Here is a 17,936-nt window from a genome sequence, read left to right as displayed (position 1 = left end):
CTCCACCCCATTCTGGATGGTATTAGTAGCAAAACCAAATAAATTCCTCTATATAATCCTATTTACAAATTGAAAGTTGTATTTTTAACTTCATCTGCATGCTGACTGACCATTCAAAAAAGGATGTGAACAATGTGAAGTCATTTCACATGCTACTGGATGGCAATGGGCAGCAAAACAAAGTTTCAAATACATGCTTCATATCTGCAAGTTAAACAATTTAATGCCATCTTTACTTACCCTCAAGTTATCTACATTACACATTGACTTAATTGCATTCAAATTCCATAAATTCTCTCCTTCTGTTGACGTAAACACCACTCGTGAATAGCGATCACCTGAAATTACAGGAGGGGGGTTTTATAGATTGTTTGGGTGTGTCTGGTATCAAAGACTGAAGCAAAATCCCACCCCTCAAATGACACAGATGAAATCTTTGTCAGGTCATGGGAATCCACCTCCTTTCAAGATGAGCTATTTATCTGTAAGCCTCAGTCCACATGAAAGTTTCAGCTTCCTTAAAGTGCTTATAGTAAATATGGCATCTTCAATACAATATACCACTTAGAAGCTCTACAGACTTCTATTCAAGCAAACTATCTTCTGAAATATGACAAACAAATAAATATCAAAAGATCTAATCAGCAAACTATGAAATTCTTGGCACAGCATAATGGCAGCACACAGATAATAGTAATCAAAGGCTGATTTAGTAAGTCACTCAGGAATATAAATAATAATTATAAAGCTGTTTCTACAAGAATGTTTTTGCTTTAGAAGCAAATGACTGCAGTGGAAATGGTTCTGATATCCTTGAGGCCATTTTTCAGAATTCTACAGTTGAGACACATGCAGCTTAAATTAGAAATTAAATCATTTATTTGAAGATGGCTTTTAGGAGAGGAAATAATTACTTAGTGGCAGTGAAATCTTTACGCATAGCTAAGAAGGGAAACATATATAGAAACACAAATATACAGTACTGCATAACACAATAAGGTACTTTGGGTTAAGAAACTTTATCATGTTCATTACAATATTCCAAAAACCAAAAGGCTCAATTTTTCCCACTGCTGTAAATGTGCAGAATTTTTGCCTTTCAGAAGACTGTAATATACTTGGGCGTAGCGCTTTATGATCTCTGACCATGCTTTAGTACCAAAGAAACTGAAGTCTGCAGATCCTGGAGCAGACAAAGAAAGATACCAGGAATGACAAAAACGGGTCAAGAGGAAATCAACTGTTTTCTTTACATAACGGACTGGCAAACTTTCCCATAGCAGCGCAACTCCTTCATGACTGCCACAACTGAGACTATGCAGAAACAGTAGTGGAAAGAAAGAGAGTGAGACTATGCAGAAACAGCAAGCAGGATAAGAGCAGTTAATTCTGCTTCAAGTTGCAGTTAATGCTCAGTAGAGTTTCAAGTACATTTCCTCTTCCTTACACAAGATACGCTCAGTATAATTTGGTTCCACTCATAGGAGCAGAAATTACGGCCTTGCTCACATCTTCTCACTTAAATGTCAGACTGTACCGTAATCGAGGGGGGTGGTGGTGGTGGTGGGGAATCATAAATCTTTCACCTCCATTTTTACTGGTCATTGCTCTCTCAGATCAAGTAATATAAACAAATTATTTCTGTGCTCTGTTATCGGCCCTCACATATCAAAGTAGCTGCAAAAGAGCCCAGGTCATTATATGAATAAAGGCAAGATCTACATCTGCTAATGCACGCTCTCTGCCAGGACAGCACTTATCAAAGTTTTGCGGTTTGCCTTGTAAAAAGTCATTAAAGGCAACTCCGTCTTTTTTCGTCCTCTGGTTTAACTTAAGACAGTTTCATAAGCCTTCAGTACTATTTTTTTTTTCTTTAAGGGGGTGTGTTTTGTTTTGCGTTTTCCATGTGTGTGTAGGTATTTTTGTGATTGTTCCCCCCTCCCTCCCCCAATCCCTAAATTTGTACACGAAAGGACCCGAGGATGTCTCTAAGGACATATACAGGAGAAGTATTTTGATTTAGGTTTTCTAGAGTTAAGTTAACAGCACAGATAAAACACAACTTCTTCCCTAGTGTGAATGAAGTGCTACCTCTATGATCATACACAAAACACTGCTTTTACAGTGATCAGCATTACTAATAACTAATAAAATCTTTACAGGAAACACAACCACTTAAGGGAAGCACTTTAAGTAAATACAGTTGCTTCCTAGGAAGAACCAATAGAACACAACTTTTCAGCCCAATTTCTTCAAAGACTTCTGCACACAGAAAGAAGGTGATTATCATGAAAATACTAAGCAAAAAGTATTTTCCTAATAAGGCATGGAATATATAGAAGTGCATAGAAATTATTCAACTGGCAGAAGTTTTCAGCCTTCCTCACATCATTTCTCCACTTACTTGGAATATCGCAGAAAAAGGTATCCTTGTGGAAGTTCCAGTCTGCTTGCCTCTTCTCTCTTTCATAGTGATCATCTGACCATCTCTCATCTTGATGACTAAAACAAAATAAATAGTTTTACCTTATCTTAGCAAGGAAACTGTTAAAAGAAGGAACATCCAAACAAGTCACACATCTTAGTAGCTCTTACAGAGGAGAAAATATAGTTTTACTAATGTGACTTTAGTATACAAGATCTGAAACATTCACTGATTTTTTTTGTTTAAATTAGAGACTTCAAAAGAAATTACATTGAGTCCAGTACTGAAAATGTATATAATTCAAAGAGAAAACTAAAATTACACACTTTTTTAAAGAGCTTGCTATGGGAAATACCTAGTTCCTTGAGAAAGGCCTTGAGAATCATAAATGACGAGATTCAATATTAAATGAAATCAGTGGCAGTGTATATACATATATATACACACATATATATATACACATACACACACACACACATAAACTTTGAAGGGTACTGCAGCAAGCACTACATACATACAAAAGCAACCCCAACAAAATAAAATGCATTTTTAATACAAATTCTTACCTTTTAGCTTGCTCATCTGCATATTTGAAAGGATAGTTTGCAAGTGTTGCTTTGTACCCTGTATTTTTCACCATATTGTTCCATGTGACCAATCTCTGCCCTATGGCTGTCCCTCTTGGTTCAAAACCCTAGGAGAAGAGCATCACAAAATTCCATTAATACTTTTCATTCTTTAGCTCAAACAGGAAAGTGGAAACATGATCAAAGTGATGGATAGTTTTCATTATGAAGCATAGCTACTCCAGGCATCTGCTTTTAAAGGTAAAATGCTTTATGACAGGTCAGACAACATAATGACCAACTGTAGAGAGTGACAAGGGATTAAGAATTCTTGCACGTACTACTTCTCTCCCTGAGAAGCGATGATGATTTAGTCTATTAAACGTTCAACACTTATTCAAAGCAAGAGCTTTCTACAAAGACCTCTTCTGCATCTCAATTATCACTCTCTACTGATTAAATAAGATTAAAAACCACTCAAGTGTATCTTCTTTGTTTCTCCAAGAATAAGGCAAATCTTCAAATAAGTTTGAAAGTGACTTTGAAACAATTTTAATAACTTGGCTTTCCAAGAAATACGCATTACATACGGACAGGTACAGATACACGCTACTTCAATATAAATAACAATAACTTACAGGAGCAGTATGTTTTTATTTGAGGATAACAATTAAATACTATGTTTTCAAGAAAAGTCCTGAAAGCTACTCATAAGACAGCTCATGAAAACTAAGCAATGAGCACAGTATTTAACAGAATCTGACAAAAATTACTTTCAGTCTTTCAATATGGATATAATTTCATCCCCAGAAGGTACGTGGAATCCCCTTTCCTTTAACAGATCCTGACCATCACTCTTTGAAACCTGATTTAGAATGTATGTACCACACTGTGCATCTAAAACTGGGATGAATTTACATTATTCAGTCTACAGCAGTTCTGTTGAAGGACATAGGACCTTTCAATAGCAAAATGCAGAAGGAGTTTAAACTAGTGGATAACACTCCCTGATGGCAACTCCATCTTTGTATCACCATTAGCTGCTCCAATGTCAAGATTTAATACTTTTTTAGAGGAATTACAAGGCTCTTTAATAACTCATTTCTTTTGTGGATTCATGAGACAGAACTTGCTTCTACAAGCTTACTACCAATTAAATCTCTCTGGAAACTGATTCCCAAACAGATTCATAGTACAGGGAACTTTTCCAGGCATATTATGAGTTAGTTTTTCTTCTGGGCAGATCTCAATTAAAAAAAATGTATCAATTACTGTACTTGCATCTGCTGTTTACTGGTATCACTGAAAAAACACCAGCAAACCAAAAATAGTTATTTGACAGTACAATTGATTATATTTACCTACCAGCAATGGATCAGAGAAATCTGGAAGATCTGGAACTAATATTCCAACCAGCGCACACACCACTATTAACACAGTACACATGCCCAGGACCACCACAGGCCAGTCGGCTATCAGTGCAGCATAGCTACAGGAGAGAAGCACAGAAAAAGGTTACAGAAATAAAAGTTATACACAAAATTAATCCATACTTCTCTGAAGAATCATGCTGAAATACTGACCCGTTTTCTTTGTTATACTTACAGGACATGAAGCTAGCTGTCACAAATGGATAGAAACAGTTTATTTCTACACTTTTTTTGTTTGTTTTAAAGCAAGAAAACAAACAAACAGACCCCCACTTTCTATCAAATCTCCCTACGGAAACTTTCTATTCTTACATAAAAAAGCTTTTCATAGCAGATTATTTTTTCCTCCAGGATTCTGACAAAAATGCAGGCTTTATCTTAGATTTTCTTTGTGCTACTACACAGGTGATTAACTATGGGCTACCAAAATAGATATTTCTGTTGTTAGTACATGTTCAGTATTTAAAACTGCCCTACAAATAATTTACATAAAGTGTTTTTATGTACAGAAAAGCAAGAAAAAAGTGAAGTGAAAACTGTTGTTGAAGACTAAACATGATTTTTTAAAATATAAATACTTTTTCCTTAACTTTTGGCACAGATACTATCCATACTTGGGGACCACTAGAAAAATAGATGCTTTGTTAAAAATTTGATAGAAAACAGCACAGTTTCTTCTTGGAAAGCTTAAGCTTTTTAAAGAAAAATATCACAGAGAGAAAAAATCAATTTTAATGTAGAACCCAAAAGAAAACACTTCCTTTATATTTAAAACAGTCATTAAAAAAAAAAATACTCAAACCTATATAGTAATGATCCATAAAATCTGTTGTAAATTCAAAGGTGCAAGGGAGTTGCAACATGATACATGAACTAATCCGCATTAATTGTTTAGCCTTTTAGTATAACACATATCCTTGGATTTTAACTCCTAGTTCATTCTAAATTTTAAGAGTGCAAGAATTTTTATAGGCAAAGCTAATTTTCATTATTTTCATAAAACATTTTTATTTTTGTTAGATTGACAGAAAAGTACCAGAAAACAAAATGAAAGCCAGAAATCTTAATTTCTTAATAATTTTTCTTACAGTAAAGACTTGAATTAATAGAATTTATGTTTCAAAGGCAATATTGTCTAATCTTGGGAGCAAAGAGAACACAGAAAGTCCCATAAAGTTTAAAAGGCATTAGAAAAATAATTATAGGCTATGAATCATTCTATATTGATAGTCTCTGTACACACTAAATATTGATCAAGAAGATCTATACTCTTATTTCCTCCCCAACATACACGCAGCGTAAAGTGAAAGTTTATAGCAGAGCGCTCCTTTACTTATTCCTACCGTTTTAAAAGATTACGGTTCTTTTTCAGTTTCAGAGCAACCCTTTATCTAATCACAATTCAATTATCAGCTCTACAGAAATTTTCTGTCCCATTGCTAAGAAGGGAGCTAATGCCCAGCTCCTCACTCCAGCAACAGCTTCCCAGTTTTCTAACTAAAATCAACAGCAGCAAGCAAGCTTATTGCTGGCTTTCCATACCATGTGGAAACAGGTACGGTCTAGGGGTCTAAGTACAGGTTTAAGGAGCAAGAAATTCCAAAGCACTGGGTGTACCTCAATTTCCGATGAGGTAAACATGGAATAATTCTTACATTCTCACACAAGAGGTTAATTAGCAAAAGCCTGAAAAGCAATCTGAAGTGTAAGTTTTTGCTGAAGTGAATCACAAAGGGGCAGCTTGCCAAATGAGCAATTGTACAAAGTAGAAGTGAAGTAAATGACCTAATAGAATTTTTCTATTTATAGGACTGAATGTTTTCATAAACACCAAGCTAGATGGACTAGCTATTACAGACATTTGCTCTGAAGTCATAAAAAATATACCCAGAAGATTAATTTTCCTATTCATCACTAGTGCCAGATTTACCACTTTGACATGCTGTCTCTACACTTGTATTCTCAGCTGAGCAGCTCTTAAATTGGTTAAATTCTTCAGTCGCTAGCTGTAAAAGAAACTATGTCCTAGCTGGAGTGTTTAACCCGTTAATAAGCCACATACAGAAAACATTAAGTGCTTGTTTACTCCTGCAAATTCGTCCTGTTTCTTGTATCACATACTGAAATTCAGATAAGCAAAGCTGACCTGGGCTAGAATAACAAAAAGGACTAACCGTGTTATATTTTAATTTGTCTGAGCATCATTTGGTGCTGCTGAGGGCTCTGGCTCCAACCAAGTTGCCTACAGCCAGCCTCAATTCCCACCCTCCACAAGTGGCTAAACAGGTGGCACTTATTTTATTTTTCACCCGTTAAAAAGCCATAAATCAAGTTTAGTTACTTTTTGTTTTCTCTGGGAAAAGTAAGCCACTGCCCTGTCTTAGATTTTGTGTAAATGACCACTTGCCTGAAAATGTCCAAGTCCAAGAGAAAAACACTTAAACCAATTCCTCAGTCAAGGAATTGCATTCAGAAAGGACATCCTTAGTGCTAAGTACACCCTTTAGTACTTTTCTAAATCAGGGTAACACCTCCTGCTTTTTGATGCCTAATTAAAACTACAGTTGTGCAATGAGCTGGACATACAGCTACACCGACAGATACATTACCTTTTTTTTCTCCAAACTATTCAAGCACTGCGTGATGAATTCTCAACAACTACGACACCCACTGAAATGTCTTTTTTTAATGCCATTTCACTCCCTGCTTTCAATCTAGCTGTTAGAATAGTAACACTGCTTTAAGCTGCTTTGTACCATGAAATGCATAAAGTTTTCATTAATTTCTTTCCTCCTGATGTTTTTCACACACCTGAAAAAGGTTTGGGTTTGCTGTGTCATCCGTGTCCCGTCCCCCGTCCCCCCCCCCGTCCCCGTCCGTGTCGTCCCCCCCCCCCCCCCCCCCGTTTTAAATAATTAAAAAAGCTTAGGAGATAGATACAGTAAGTAACTCAATCTATGTTTATTTATCTCACCCATTTAGCACCACTGAAAGACTGGTTTCAAGCAATTTGCCCCAAGGTGATCTAAGACCTCAGATGCTTTCTTCAAAAGGAGAGGGTAAAAAAGATAGTGTTTACTTTTCTTTCCCATTTTAAGCTACAGCATAACACATGGATAGTGTTAAACTTTTCAATTCAGCACCCACATGCAGACATGCTTAGGTTAAACCACTACCCAGCCTCATATAAAGAGACAGAAATATACCATATATAGCTTCCGTATCATAACGAGGTCACTATAAGCAATAGACATTTGTGGGGCTGAATTCATATTAACAAACAGATGTATGTAACTCAAAACAGATATTTAACGAACAGGCCTGTTCTTTACTGAAAGCAAAGCCTGAAGGTGTATTTTCACTTGAGATGATTTCTTGTTGCTATTACTGATGCACAAACCATTTTAGACAAGCTGCCCTGTTGTTTTCCACGTCCGTGCCATTCTTCAGGGCATACGCAGTCCAAAACTAGTGTTTGTGATGGCATGGGGTTTCTAGTTTTAGGAAGAAGGAACGATCATTACAATGAAGTTCTCTGAACTTTTGTGTCAGGTTTTTTTACCATTATTAATGATACAACCAAGCTGCTTCTCAGAATCAAAAAGGTACTGAGTCACAGAGTTTTTATGCTTGTGCAGACAGTGCACATACACACAAAGAGAATGGCACGGATTGTAATAAAAAGTGCCACAAAATATTTGAAAACAAGGAACATTGAAATCTGCATAATTTTAAAATGCTGGCCCAGTATTTATGGAGAGACTACTTGTCTCTCCATAAATAAAGCATGTGAGTTTGGCTACCTTCTGTGGTCTGTCCCCTTCCTGCTCCCCCAGCATTCACAGATGTGTGATTAGGGATGTTAAAGAGCTTATCCCTGGCTCCTTCTTTCAGTGTTTATTTAGGGACCCATTGTAGATCAATTCTTCTAAACCTTGTTTGAACTTGCTAATGCTATCTGCCTCCACAATCTCCTACGGCAGCTTCAGAAATTCACTACCCACTGCATAAAGAAATACTTTTTTCTTTTAAAAATCTGCTTTAATTTGATTGCCTACTGTTTTCCTTGAACATTCCTTACTCTTGCATTGTGTGGGGAATAACAGCTTTATCATCACCTCATCTACTGCCTTTATGATCCTGCAAACCTCACACATGACAGTATTAGACCTTACCTTTTTGGTAACTTGAATGGTCTGGCTGACCTGGAAGAGGGGAAAAAAAGAGAGTAACTGAAACTCTATGAAATATACATGCACATGTCAGTTTGTTTAGTTCTTCCCATACATGGATAAGCAAATAAATTCTAAAAATCAGACATTTTAGAATATGAATTATTTTAAATGGCATACAATCATATTTGATTTAGTCTTTGCAAACAAGTAATTTGGAGAATAATTACTGCTGCAAAGACAGCTGGGTTTTCAAAAGTGGAATTTTATGCAGCTGATTTTTGGGGTTACTATTCCACAGGCTATTCCAGTTTTCAACAAGAGACCAAATAAACAAACATGATAAAAATTCAGTACCACTGAAAATCATGACAAAGCTCGCATGTGATGGAACAGTCAACTAAAACATCATGTTCTGACACTGCAATTCACAAACCTTCTTCATTTTCCTTCGTAATTCCATTACCAAAAATTATTTTGGCCATAAATTCTGTCTTGCCATAATATAGGAAACAGAATGACAAAAGGTATCTACACAAAATAACTTTTTGATGCAAATTTTTGTTATTTATTAAAAACCCAATATAAACAATATTACTTTGATGAGGAGATAGCAAACCAGAGGATAAACAGTTCAAACTTCAGACTCTTCAGAAATTTTCACAAAAGTTTGAAGCTTAATTCAGTGCTCACAAATGAGATTTGCTGTTCTTTGAAGCATAAGATTCAACACACTGAGATTAAATTCTAGTCCAGGGGAACCAAATTGTTCTGGCATAATCATCTGAAGGTAACTGCAACCATGCCCACACTAGGTATGAGTGCTGCTTGGACGGCATCAATTTCTAACTCTGAGCAAAATAATCCACATAAAACTGAGCCTCTGAAACACAATGCTCTGTTATATCAAACGAAAAGTACAATCCAATGCAAACCAGCCCTTAACGCAGGCACAGGCCACTTCAGATATATATTCAAAGCACCAGTAACTAATGTGATAGCAAAAGGGTGATGAAAATGTTATTGACAGCGTAGAGTAACACAAATGTGACCATTCCTGTTACCCCTTTCCTCTGTAGGGAAGATGGAAGAACAAGTTGATCTAGCAAAGATAAATACTAATGCTAAGCCCTCTTTTACTCTTCATCTTCATTCATAGTGTGTCTCAAGCAATACAGCACATAAATATAACCATGATGGAACATTCCATCAAGAAATATACAGCTATTATATTTACTTCCTCAAGAAATATAAATCCATTTTAATTTAACCGTTGTTAAGAAAGAAATTTGCTTTTATACAACTCTTATTTCTGTAATTCACTGCTGTCTGGAAATGCTCCAAGCCAACGAAGCAGTAGAGCTGCCAACTGGGACACGCCCGTAGGTAGTACATAGTAGTAAAAATTGCTCCTTGCAGCCATGAGGAAGCTGCAGAAAAGGAGGAAAAAAGGACAATAACCAATCTGCAGTTGCAGTAACTCAAGGAAATGTACAGACAAGGATTTTCATTTCAATCCAGACAAAAATTAAGATTAAATTTATGAAATGACACCAACCTTCAACTGTAGTCCAAGATGCACAAATCCAACTTTCAAAGGTACTGAACATACTCAATTTCACAACTGATGCCAAAAACTTTGGGTACCACCAAAGAACAGACTTGTCAGCAGCCAAGATACACAGAAACCCAAATAAATGGAGTTCTGAACTGACTTTGCAACAGTAAGTTGTCTGAGGCTGAAAAGAAGTTGTGGCAGGCTCAGGGGTCTGCGCACCATCCTATCTACAGCCTCAACCACAAAAACAACTTTTCTCAACTAAGGCAAGACTGGACAATAAGAAACTAGGTAATGAAGTCAGAACTCACTAAACTTGAATCTGAAGTTAGTAGTAACATGAAGAGAAACGAAGAGAAATGCTTAAACAGACAAGCCCTTTCATGGACTAATTCAGCACCAACACAGAGTGCAAACTGAAGATACGCTTCTGGCCTCTGTGAAAAAGGGGACAAAGCTACAGTCAGGTGTAACAGATTTTTGTAACTGCAGCATACTTGGGTTTACAGATTAGAGAGAAATATATACAGACATATTTACTGTTAATACGGTGATTCAAACATGATTTTCTAGCTTTTATTTGTAAAAATTCAAATTTACAAACATGCTCAGCCATTTGTGAAAGCGACTCCTGTTTTCATCAGTGTTATAATGGACCCTACCATGAACAACAATACCATGCAACTATTTGGCACAACCAACAGCCATCCAAGGACAACAACTACTACAAGTTTTGTAACTATGCTGCCTTGTATAAAGGTTTATATGACAATTCCAGTTTATATTGGCAGATAAAACTGCCTTCCATATCCTTGGACTTTGTCAATTTTAGCGCCTACTTTTACAACAAAGTTAATCCACAAGGTTGAAAATTCAAGCAGGTGCTTTAGTTGAGAGTTAACTCCCACAGAGCAATGTTCTCCTCTGCACAGGCTGCAGCACCGCTATCCACATCATCATACACCATGCTTTATGATTGTTACCCTGATCCCCATGACTCACAGAGGCTTAGTTGACTCATCCAGCCAGCCACGTTCACATCACTACGCACCCCCCACCAAATACAAGGGTTTGCTTGGGCAGTGAGGTACAGAACCTCATCTGAGGTCCTCAAGACCTCAGGCAAGGCAAGACAAACATCTGTTGGGAAGGACCAGTGTGTAATTGCTAACACTCTGGGGACACACAGGCACCTTCTCAACGTATCTTGTATATTCACTCTTTCCAAAGCTCTCCCAGCCCCTTCTGCAGGCAAAATCTTAGTAGATGGGCAAGTTTTAAATCTCTCTCTCCAAGCTTTACTCTGTCTTTCAATTAAGTCTCTGTAACTACATGGCAAAATAGATTTTCTCAAGAGAACGTGAAATTTGTTTTAGATAGAACTTCCAAAAATTAACTTCACCTACTTTGGTTTACACGAAAGGGGTAAAAATACCAACACAGCCACTCCTAATCTTCCCCCTTTCCCATCAAAACCAAACTACATTTCCCTCTGTTTCCTCCACCTGCAAAATATATTCAGTGCTGAACAAATGATGATGATTAAATTCTTCAAAGTCAGGGAGGGTTAAAGGTCACACCTGCTATCAAACTGGTTTGTTTCAAAAAGCATGCATTAAAAAAACCTGTGTACACCCTGGTGAATTCCAGCAGTGTAACCAATCCCTTGCAGCTGTTGTGATGACTCTATCATATTGGTCAACAGGAAAAGTTATCCCTGAAAACTATGCCCAAAAAATTCTTTAGTTATGCTCTAAAATACAGATGCATGGCAAACCCAGATCTTTCCCACTTAATGCTGCTGTATCTAATTTTTGAAGTACTATACTTTCATTTAGCCAGTTTAAATAACACCACTAACCTCCAAAAAAAAAGTCTAGACAAAAAAGTCCTCATCAATTTTCGTGAGAAAGAAACAGTGAATTCCATTATTTTGCTCGGACAAAAGCCAAGTTGATCTGTATATTAAATTACCTCTGAACCTAGTTCTCACAAGTTTGACAGCGGAAAGTGACAATCACAGTTATTTGTGACAGGACTAGCACAACCAAGTTATTACATAAGTTACAGACACTGATTAAAATCTAATACATACTATGCACCAAGAGGGGAGAAGGGAAGGGGGAAGGATGGGCTCTGTTCTACCACCATTTAGTGCAAGTCTCAGCCCCAATTCAACAGATGCTTTGCTTCATCCTGTCCTTTCCCAATGGCAAGTTTAGACTGAGCGTCATACAATTAGGAACGACATAAAGAAGAGAGAAACAAGATTGGTTGAACACCACAGATGTTTCTCAACATGAAATGCATTTGGTAGACCAGCATCTGTCTGTGCAACATGGTGAAAAGGAGGAGTGGTCTTTTTAACAAGTGTGGCTGTAATATCTGAAAGTTTACTGTAGGAAATAACAAAGAGTATCAGGAGGATGGATCAGGGCACCAGTTTGGACTAGATTACTACAGCTCTAATATTCACCGCTCCAGCATAAATAAACACTTTAACCTCAGCGTTTCTACCAATAATTTGAACAGTGAGGTAAAAGAAAACATTTGTGCCTTTGAGTACAAACCAACCTGAATAGGGGCAGTTCACACATATAAAAAAAATACTATTGTTTTATCTGTTTTTCAGCCCGAGAAAAATGACGACCAGGGGTCTAGCTTCCTGAAGTGGAACACGCTGTGCCACTCAGTCATGCGCTGCCTTCAGGTTCTCAGTGAAGCCCAAGTTCCCTTTCAGTTAGAACATTGAATGAGTTTTCTCATGAAAGTTAATAGATTGCCATGGGTATAACAGAGAGGGGAGTTCAGTCCTAATTGCAAGAACCACAATGAAAAGCAAGCTTTTGGAAATCCTAAGTGTTATTAAATCTAGTTCTATAACCTTGATGACACCTGGACATTACATGACACAAAACAATGTAGTATAAACATGTTCCTCAGCATGAGACCATCCCAAATTAATTTAACACAATAACAAAGTTACAGATGGCTTACTTGTGTTTGCAGTAATTTGTTTCATTAATCTAATGCGTTTCAGGGGAATACAAACATGGAAGTGTCAGAGGACAATAAACGTATCTAGATATTCCACAACATTCTTCTGCAGTCTTTCTTCACAAATCTCAGTTGTGAGAAAGGTATCAATTGAAGTAGCCCCCTCTGCCTCACACCACAAGGAATGAATGCTAGCTGCTTCCTGAGTGGGTGCAAGAAACCCTGCAGCAGGTAGCCATGAAATAGAAAATTAGGAAAACAGGCTGTGTTTTGAAGCATATTTTGAAGAAAGTTTTCTACCTGTTGTGGAGCAACGATCATTTAAAAGAAAGTGTTAGCAGCTTTCAATAACCTAAAAGGTTGTAAGAGACACTAATACGATTTTGAACAGGAACATTCCTGCCTACACTGATAGTAATTTTTGATTTTAAAAGTCAGTTAAAAACCATCAGTATACTCCGAAACACAGGTTTGTACTAACTTATCCAAACAATAACTTACTACAACATTTTAAATTCCTATTATAATGCTGGATATTACCCTGGCTAAACTGCTTTCTGATTTATTTCACACCACTTAGATGCAATTAATTTCTGTTTCACAGTGTGCAGATGTAGAGACTGGAGCTCAGACGCAGAAGGGCTTTTCCTTGGAGGAACAACAAACCAGTTAGACTTTGCGGTAAAATTAATGCCTGTAGGGCTACCACCCTGACATCAGGCAGCACAGAAGCACTGCCTGGGATTGTTGTGCCCTATTCTAAGGTGTAAGGAAACAAGAGCATCATGGATAAATCTGAAACTGTCAGTACAGGTGCTTCTCCTGTTTCATTCCTGGAAGACAGCAGCTAAGGGAAGCAGAAAGCTGTGCTCCCAGTAGCAAGATCCAGCTGATTCTGATGCTTTGCTGCAGCTGAGCCAGCTTCCAGCATTGGTTAAAAGGTACCATCTCCCAGCTGGAACCAGCACTAATCGAGGAAGCACTGCTGCTCTTCACACCACTGCCTGACATCAAGCAGTTTATTATGAACTCCCAGCTGACTAGACTAGAAGCATCTCAAGAAGACACATGCCAGTTTTTGCAACCACTTAGAATCATAGAATCATTTTGGTTGGAAAAGACCTTTAAGATCATCAGGTCCAACCATTATCGTAACACTACCAAGCCCACCACTAAACCATGTCCCTAAGCACCACATATATAGGTCTTCTCAACACCTCCAGGGATGGTGACTCCACCACCTCCCTGGGCAGCCTGTTCCAATGTCTAACCACTCTTTTAGTAAAGAAATTTTTCCTAATATCTAATCTAAGTCTCCCCTGGCACAGCTTGAGGCTATTACCTCTTGTCCTGCCATTAGCTACTTGGGAGAAGAGACCAACACCAGCCTCACTACAACTTCCTTTTAGGTAGTTGTAGAGAGCAATAAGGTTGCTCTCAGCCTCCTCTTCACTAGGCTAAACAATCCCAGTTCCCTCAGCCGCTACTCATAAGACACATTTTCCAGACCCCTCACCAGCTTTATTGCCCTTCTCTGGACCCGCTCCAGGATCTCAACATCTTTCCTATACTGTGGCGCCAAAAACTGGACACAGTACTCAAGGTGTGGTCTCACCAGTGCTGAGTACAGGGGCATGATCACTTCCCTACTCCTGCTGGCCACACCACTTCTGATACAGGCCAGGATGCTGTTGGCCTTCTTAGCCACCTGGGCACACTGCTGGCTCATGTTCCACTGGCCGTTGACCAGCACCCCCAGGTCCTTTTCTGCCAGGCACCTTCCCAGCCACTCATCCCCAAGCCTGTAGTGCTGCATGGAGTTGTTGTGACCGAGTGCAGGATCCAGCACTTGGCCTTGTTAAACTTCATACAGTTGACCTCAGCCCATTGATTCAGCCTGTCCAGATCCCTCTGCAGAGCCTCTCTACCCTCAAGCAGATCGACACTCTCACGCGATTTTCCTAATTCATTGCAGGAACAGTCTCAGATGTAAAAGTACTGACTGCTGATAAATGCCATCCCTTAGCAAATCCAGCTGAGATCCATGCTCAGTGACGTCTGAATATGAACAGTGACAGCCAACCATGATTTCAGGGCTCAAACCCAGGCACAAGTGTAGCACAGAAATAATCACTGATGGGAAATCGACATATTAGGAAAACCCCAATTTTCCAAACAATCATTCAGTGAAAACTAACCAGTCAGGTGGCTGGTGTCCTTCATTTTGACCCTGAGCTGTGCAAATTCTGAAAATAAATGTACAGCTTACAGCTATTTACCATAAATTGTTACAGGGCTGTGAATGATCACTAACAGTACTGCAGCTAACACAGAAGCAGAAGCACTCCTGACAACTGCTCCAGCAGAATGGGATCCAGAATAAGTGAAAATTGTAGACATTGCAGTAGCTCTGCAACACCTTCAGTTTCTGGCAGTATGGCCAACACAGACTTTCACATAATCTTAATCCTACTTTCCTCATGCAGGTATTCACAAAACTGATTTATTATTTCTCTCGATACAAATAACATCACATCCATAAAAACACACAGCATATTTGTGATGTAGTGTGCTCTTTAGGACACAAACTGTATCTTCTTTCTGAAGCACCTTGTATACCACAAGTGTCTAAACACAGCCATACCAAAAATTAAAATAATTAAAAATGCAAATAGCAAAAAACCCCTAATTTTGCACTCTTGCCTTTCACTTAAAAATTCACTTGAGTCAAAAATGTTAAGTTACAATAAATAGCTATACTTACTGGGGAAAAAAAAATCAACATAAAGACGCCCCTGTCCAAGGATTATGAGGTGTTTAACCTCAATGCTTTACTTTGCCAGAGGGAAGCCATTCCCTTTGTTGGTAGATCTGGTTACAAGAAGCGATAAAACATGGCTTTTTGTCGTTATTACACTCAAGGATAAGCTAAATCCCTCCAGGACAGAATGAGATACGCATCTTATTGTACACCTTCCATTAGAACATACAATACAAACTAAATACCAGCAGAGGAAGAAAATCCTTGTGTTTTCAGAATGTCATTAACCCAGGAGAATAATTTGAATCACTCTTAAACATCAAGTTCACTTTTGCTGCTATATCAGGTATAACACCTACATGCTTTATCATTTTAACAATCACTATGATCACTCAGACAACAAATCCAATAGATTAAGTTGCCAAAAAAATTTCTACAAGCCTCCCAATTTAATTTTTTGCTATGATGTGTAGAGTTTTCCTTGATTCTCATCATGTACTCTCTCTAGATGTTTTTTAAACATGTAGTGTTTATTGTATTTGTTTGTGCTTAGCTTTACTTATTTACATCTATCAAGGAAGAATAAGACAATCCACAGCAGAAAGATGTTGTAAAGATGACAAAGAGAATTCAGTTTTCTGGTAAGTTGCTTTTCTTAAGGTCTTATTGAAAGCAAGAAAAATGCAAATAATTTTCCTGTTGTCTCCCATATAAAATGTCACAATCCAAAAGGACTTTATTTTTTTTAACTCTAGATCATCAGGGTGAAATGAGATGAAAATAACTGTTATTTCATCCCATTAAAGTGTGAAATCTCAATATTGCAGCTTTGCTTAACCTTATATTTATGAATGATTTCTGCTGTTATTTATTCTTATGCATAAAATTAAGCAAAATAAAGTCTTTGTGGTAGAGAGACCAAAAGTCAATGCTATTTGGCAAATGTATTATAGATGTCAATTCATATTTTTATAGTTGAGATATCAAGCTTTATAAAGGTTCTTGTCTGCTCTTCTTGTGTTTACCTACCTCTTCAGTTCCAACTGAGGATCTGCTCTATGTTTTCAGCAAGTATGAGTAAATACCATTGCCTTTCTGCAAGGAAAGCAATTGTAAGGAAGGTGTCAACAATAATAAAATTGTTGCCTGAGTGATTTTTGCTCTGATTTAAATTTAACATAAAAGTATATGCTTTACTGACCTACAGCATGCACACTGCGTAAAACCAGATTCCTTCAATGTCAGTGGCAAACCCTATATACTTAACTAGGCCAAGGTTTTGCTCACTTTCTTTCTGCTATGAAATCAATATTAAACTTTATTAACCTACTTTGAAAAAGTAACAGGTAGCTTTGACTTCTCCCAATCACAAAATTCCTGCTCATGCCAGCATACAAAAGGAAAATATGTTTCCATCAAGTCAACAGAAATGGTAAAAAGTCAATGTAATCATACTTACATCCTATACATATGTGTTTTCATCCTATACATATGTATTTTCACTTGGAAGTTATTTTGGCAAGTTTAGTATCCCAATATCATTCATTATATGCTAAAATTAAAACTTCTATAAATGTATACCATACTGATTGCTTCAAATTGAAATGCTCCTATAAACACCTCCAGGGTTTGGTTCCGCCCTGCCCTCCTCCCCACCCCCACCTTTTCCTGGCTGCTCCATAGGGATAGTATACATGCAGGAGGCCAGGATTTACAGTTTTCAGTTTCAGGATCTTAGAACGTCATTTTTGCAATACTGACTTCTAATGCCTTCCTTCTTTCATCTTCAACAACTGATTAAATATTAACAACTCCTAGGAAAGCTGGGTCTTTTCCTTAAAGCTTCTACCTAGTTCACTTGTCTCAAATAGGAAGTGAATCACTTTCTCTGTTGGAAAATCTGACTCTGTATGAAGGAGCCAAAGAATACACACACTACAAATTTTTCTTACATTGTTTTCCCTAAACTTTTCTCCAACAAGTGTAGCCACCTTTAAACACAGTTCCCAAACTGCTGATAAGAAAAT

General features: G+C 37.6%; 1 protein-coding gene across 1 annotated transcript in view; it reads right to left on the bottom strand.

Annotated features, from left to right (window-relative positions):
- DISP1 (dispatched RND transporter family member 1) overlaps window positions 1-17,936 on the bottom strand; it is a 94,737-nt gene that overhangs the window by 9,215 nt on the left and 67,586 nt on the right. Inside the window, exons 4-8 of the mRNA XM_086460640.1 lie at window positions 8,597-8,626; window positions 4,357-4,480; window positions 2,992-3,119; window positions 2,405-2,502; window positions 241-338 (exon numbers count right to left, since the gene is read on the bottom strand). Of these exons, the coding sequence (XP_086316766.1) occupies window positions 241-338; window positions 2,405-2,502; window positions 2,992-3,119; window positions 4,357-4,480; window positions 8,597-8,626 (478 nt within the window). The remainder of the gene's footprint in view (window positions 1-240; window positions 339-2,404; window positions 2,503-2,991; window positions 3,120-4,356; window positions 4,481-8,596; window positions 8,627-17,936) is intronic.

Source organism: Leptosomus discolor, chromosome 2 (assembly GCF_034619465.1).
Source record: "Leptosomus discolor isolate bLepDis1 chromosome 2, bLepDis1.hap2, whole genome shotgun sequence".
Classification (NCBI taxonomy): Eukaryota; Metazoa; Chordata; class Aves; order Leptosomiformes; family Leptosomidae; genus Leptosomus; species Leptosomus discolor.
This window is presented reverse-complemented; position numbering and strand designations above follow the sequence as displayed.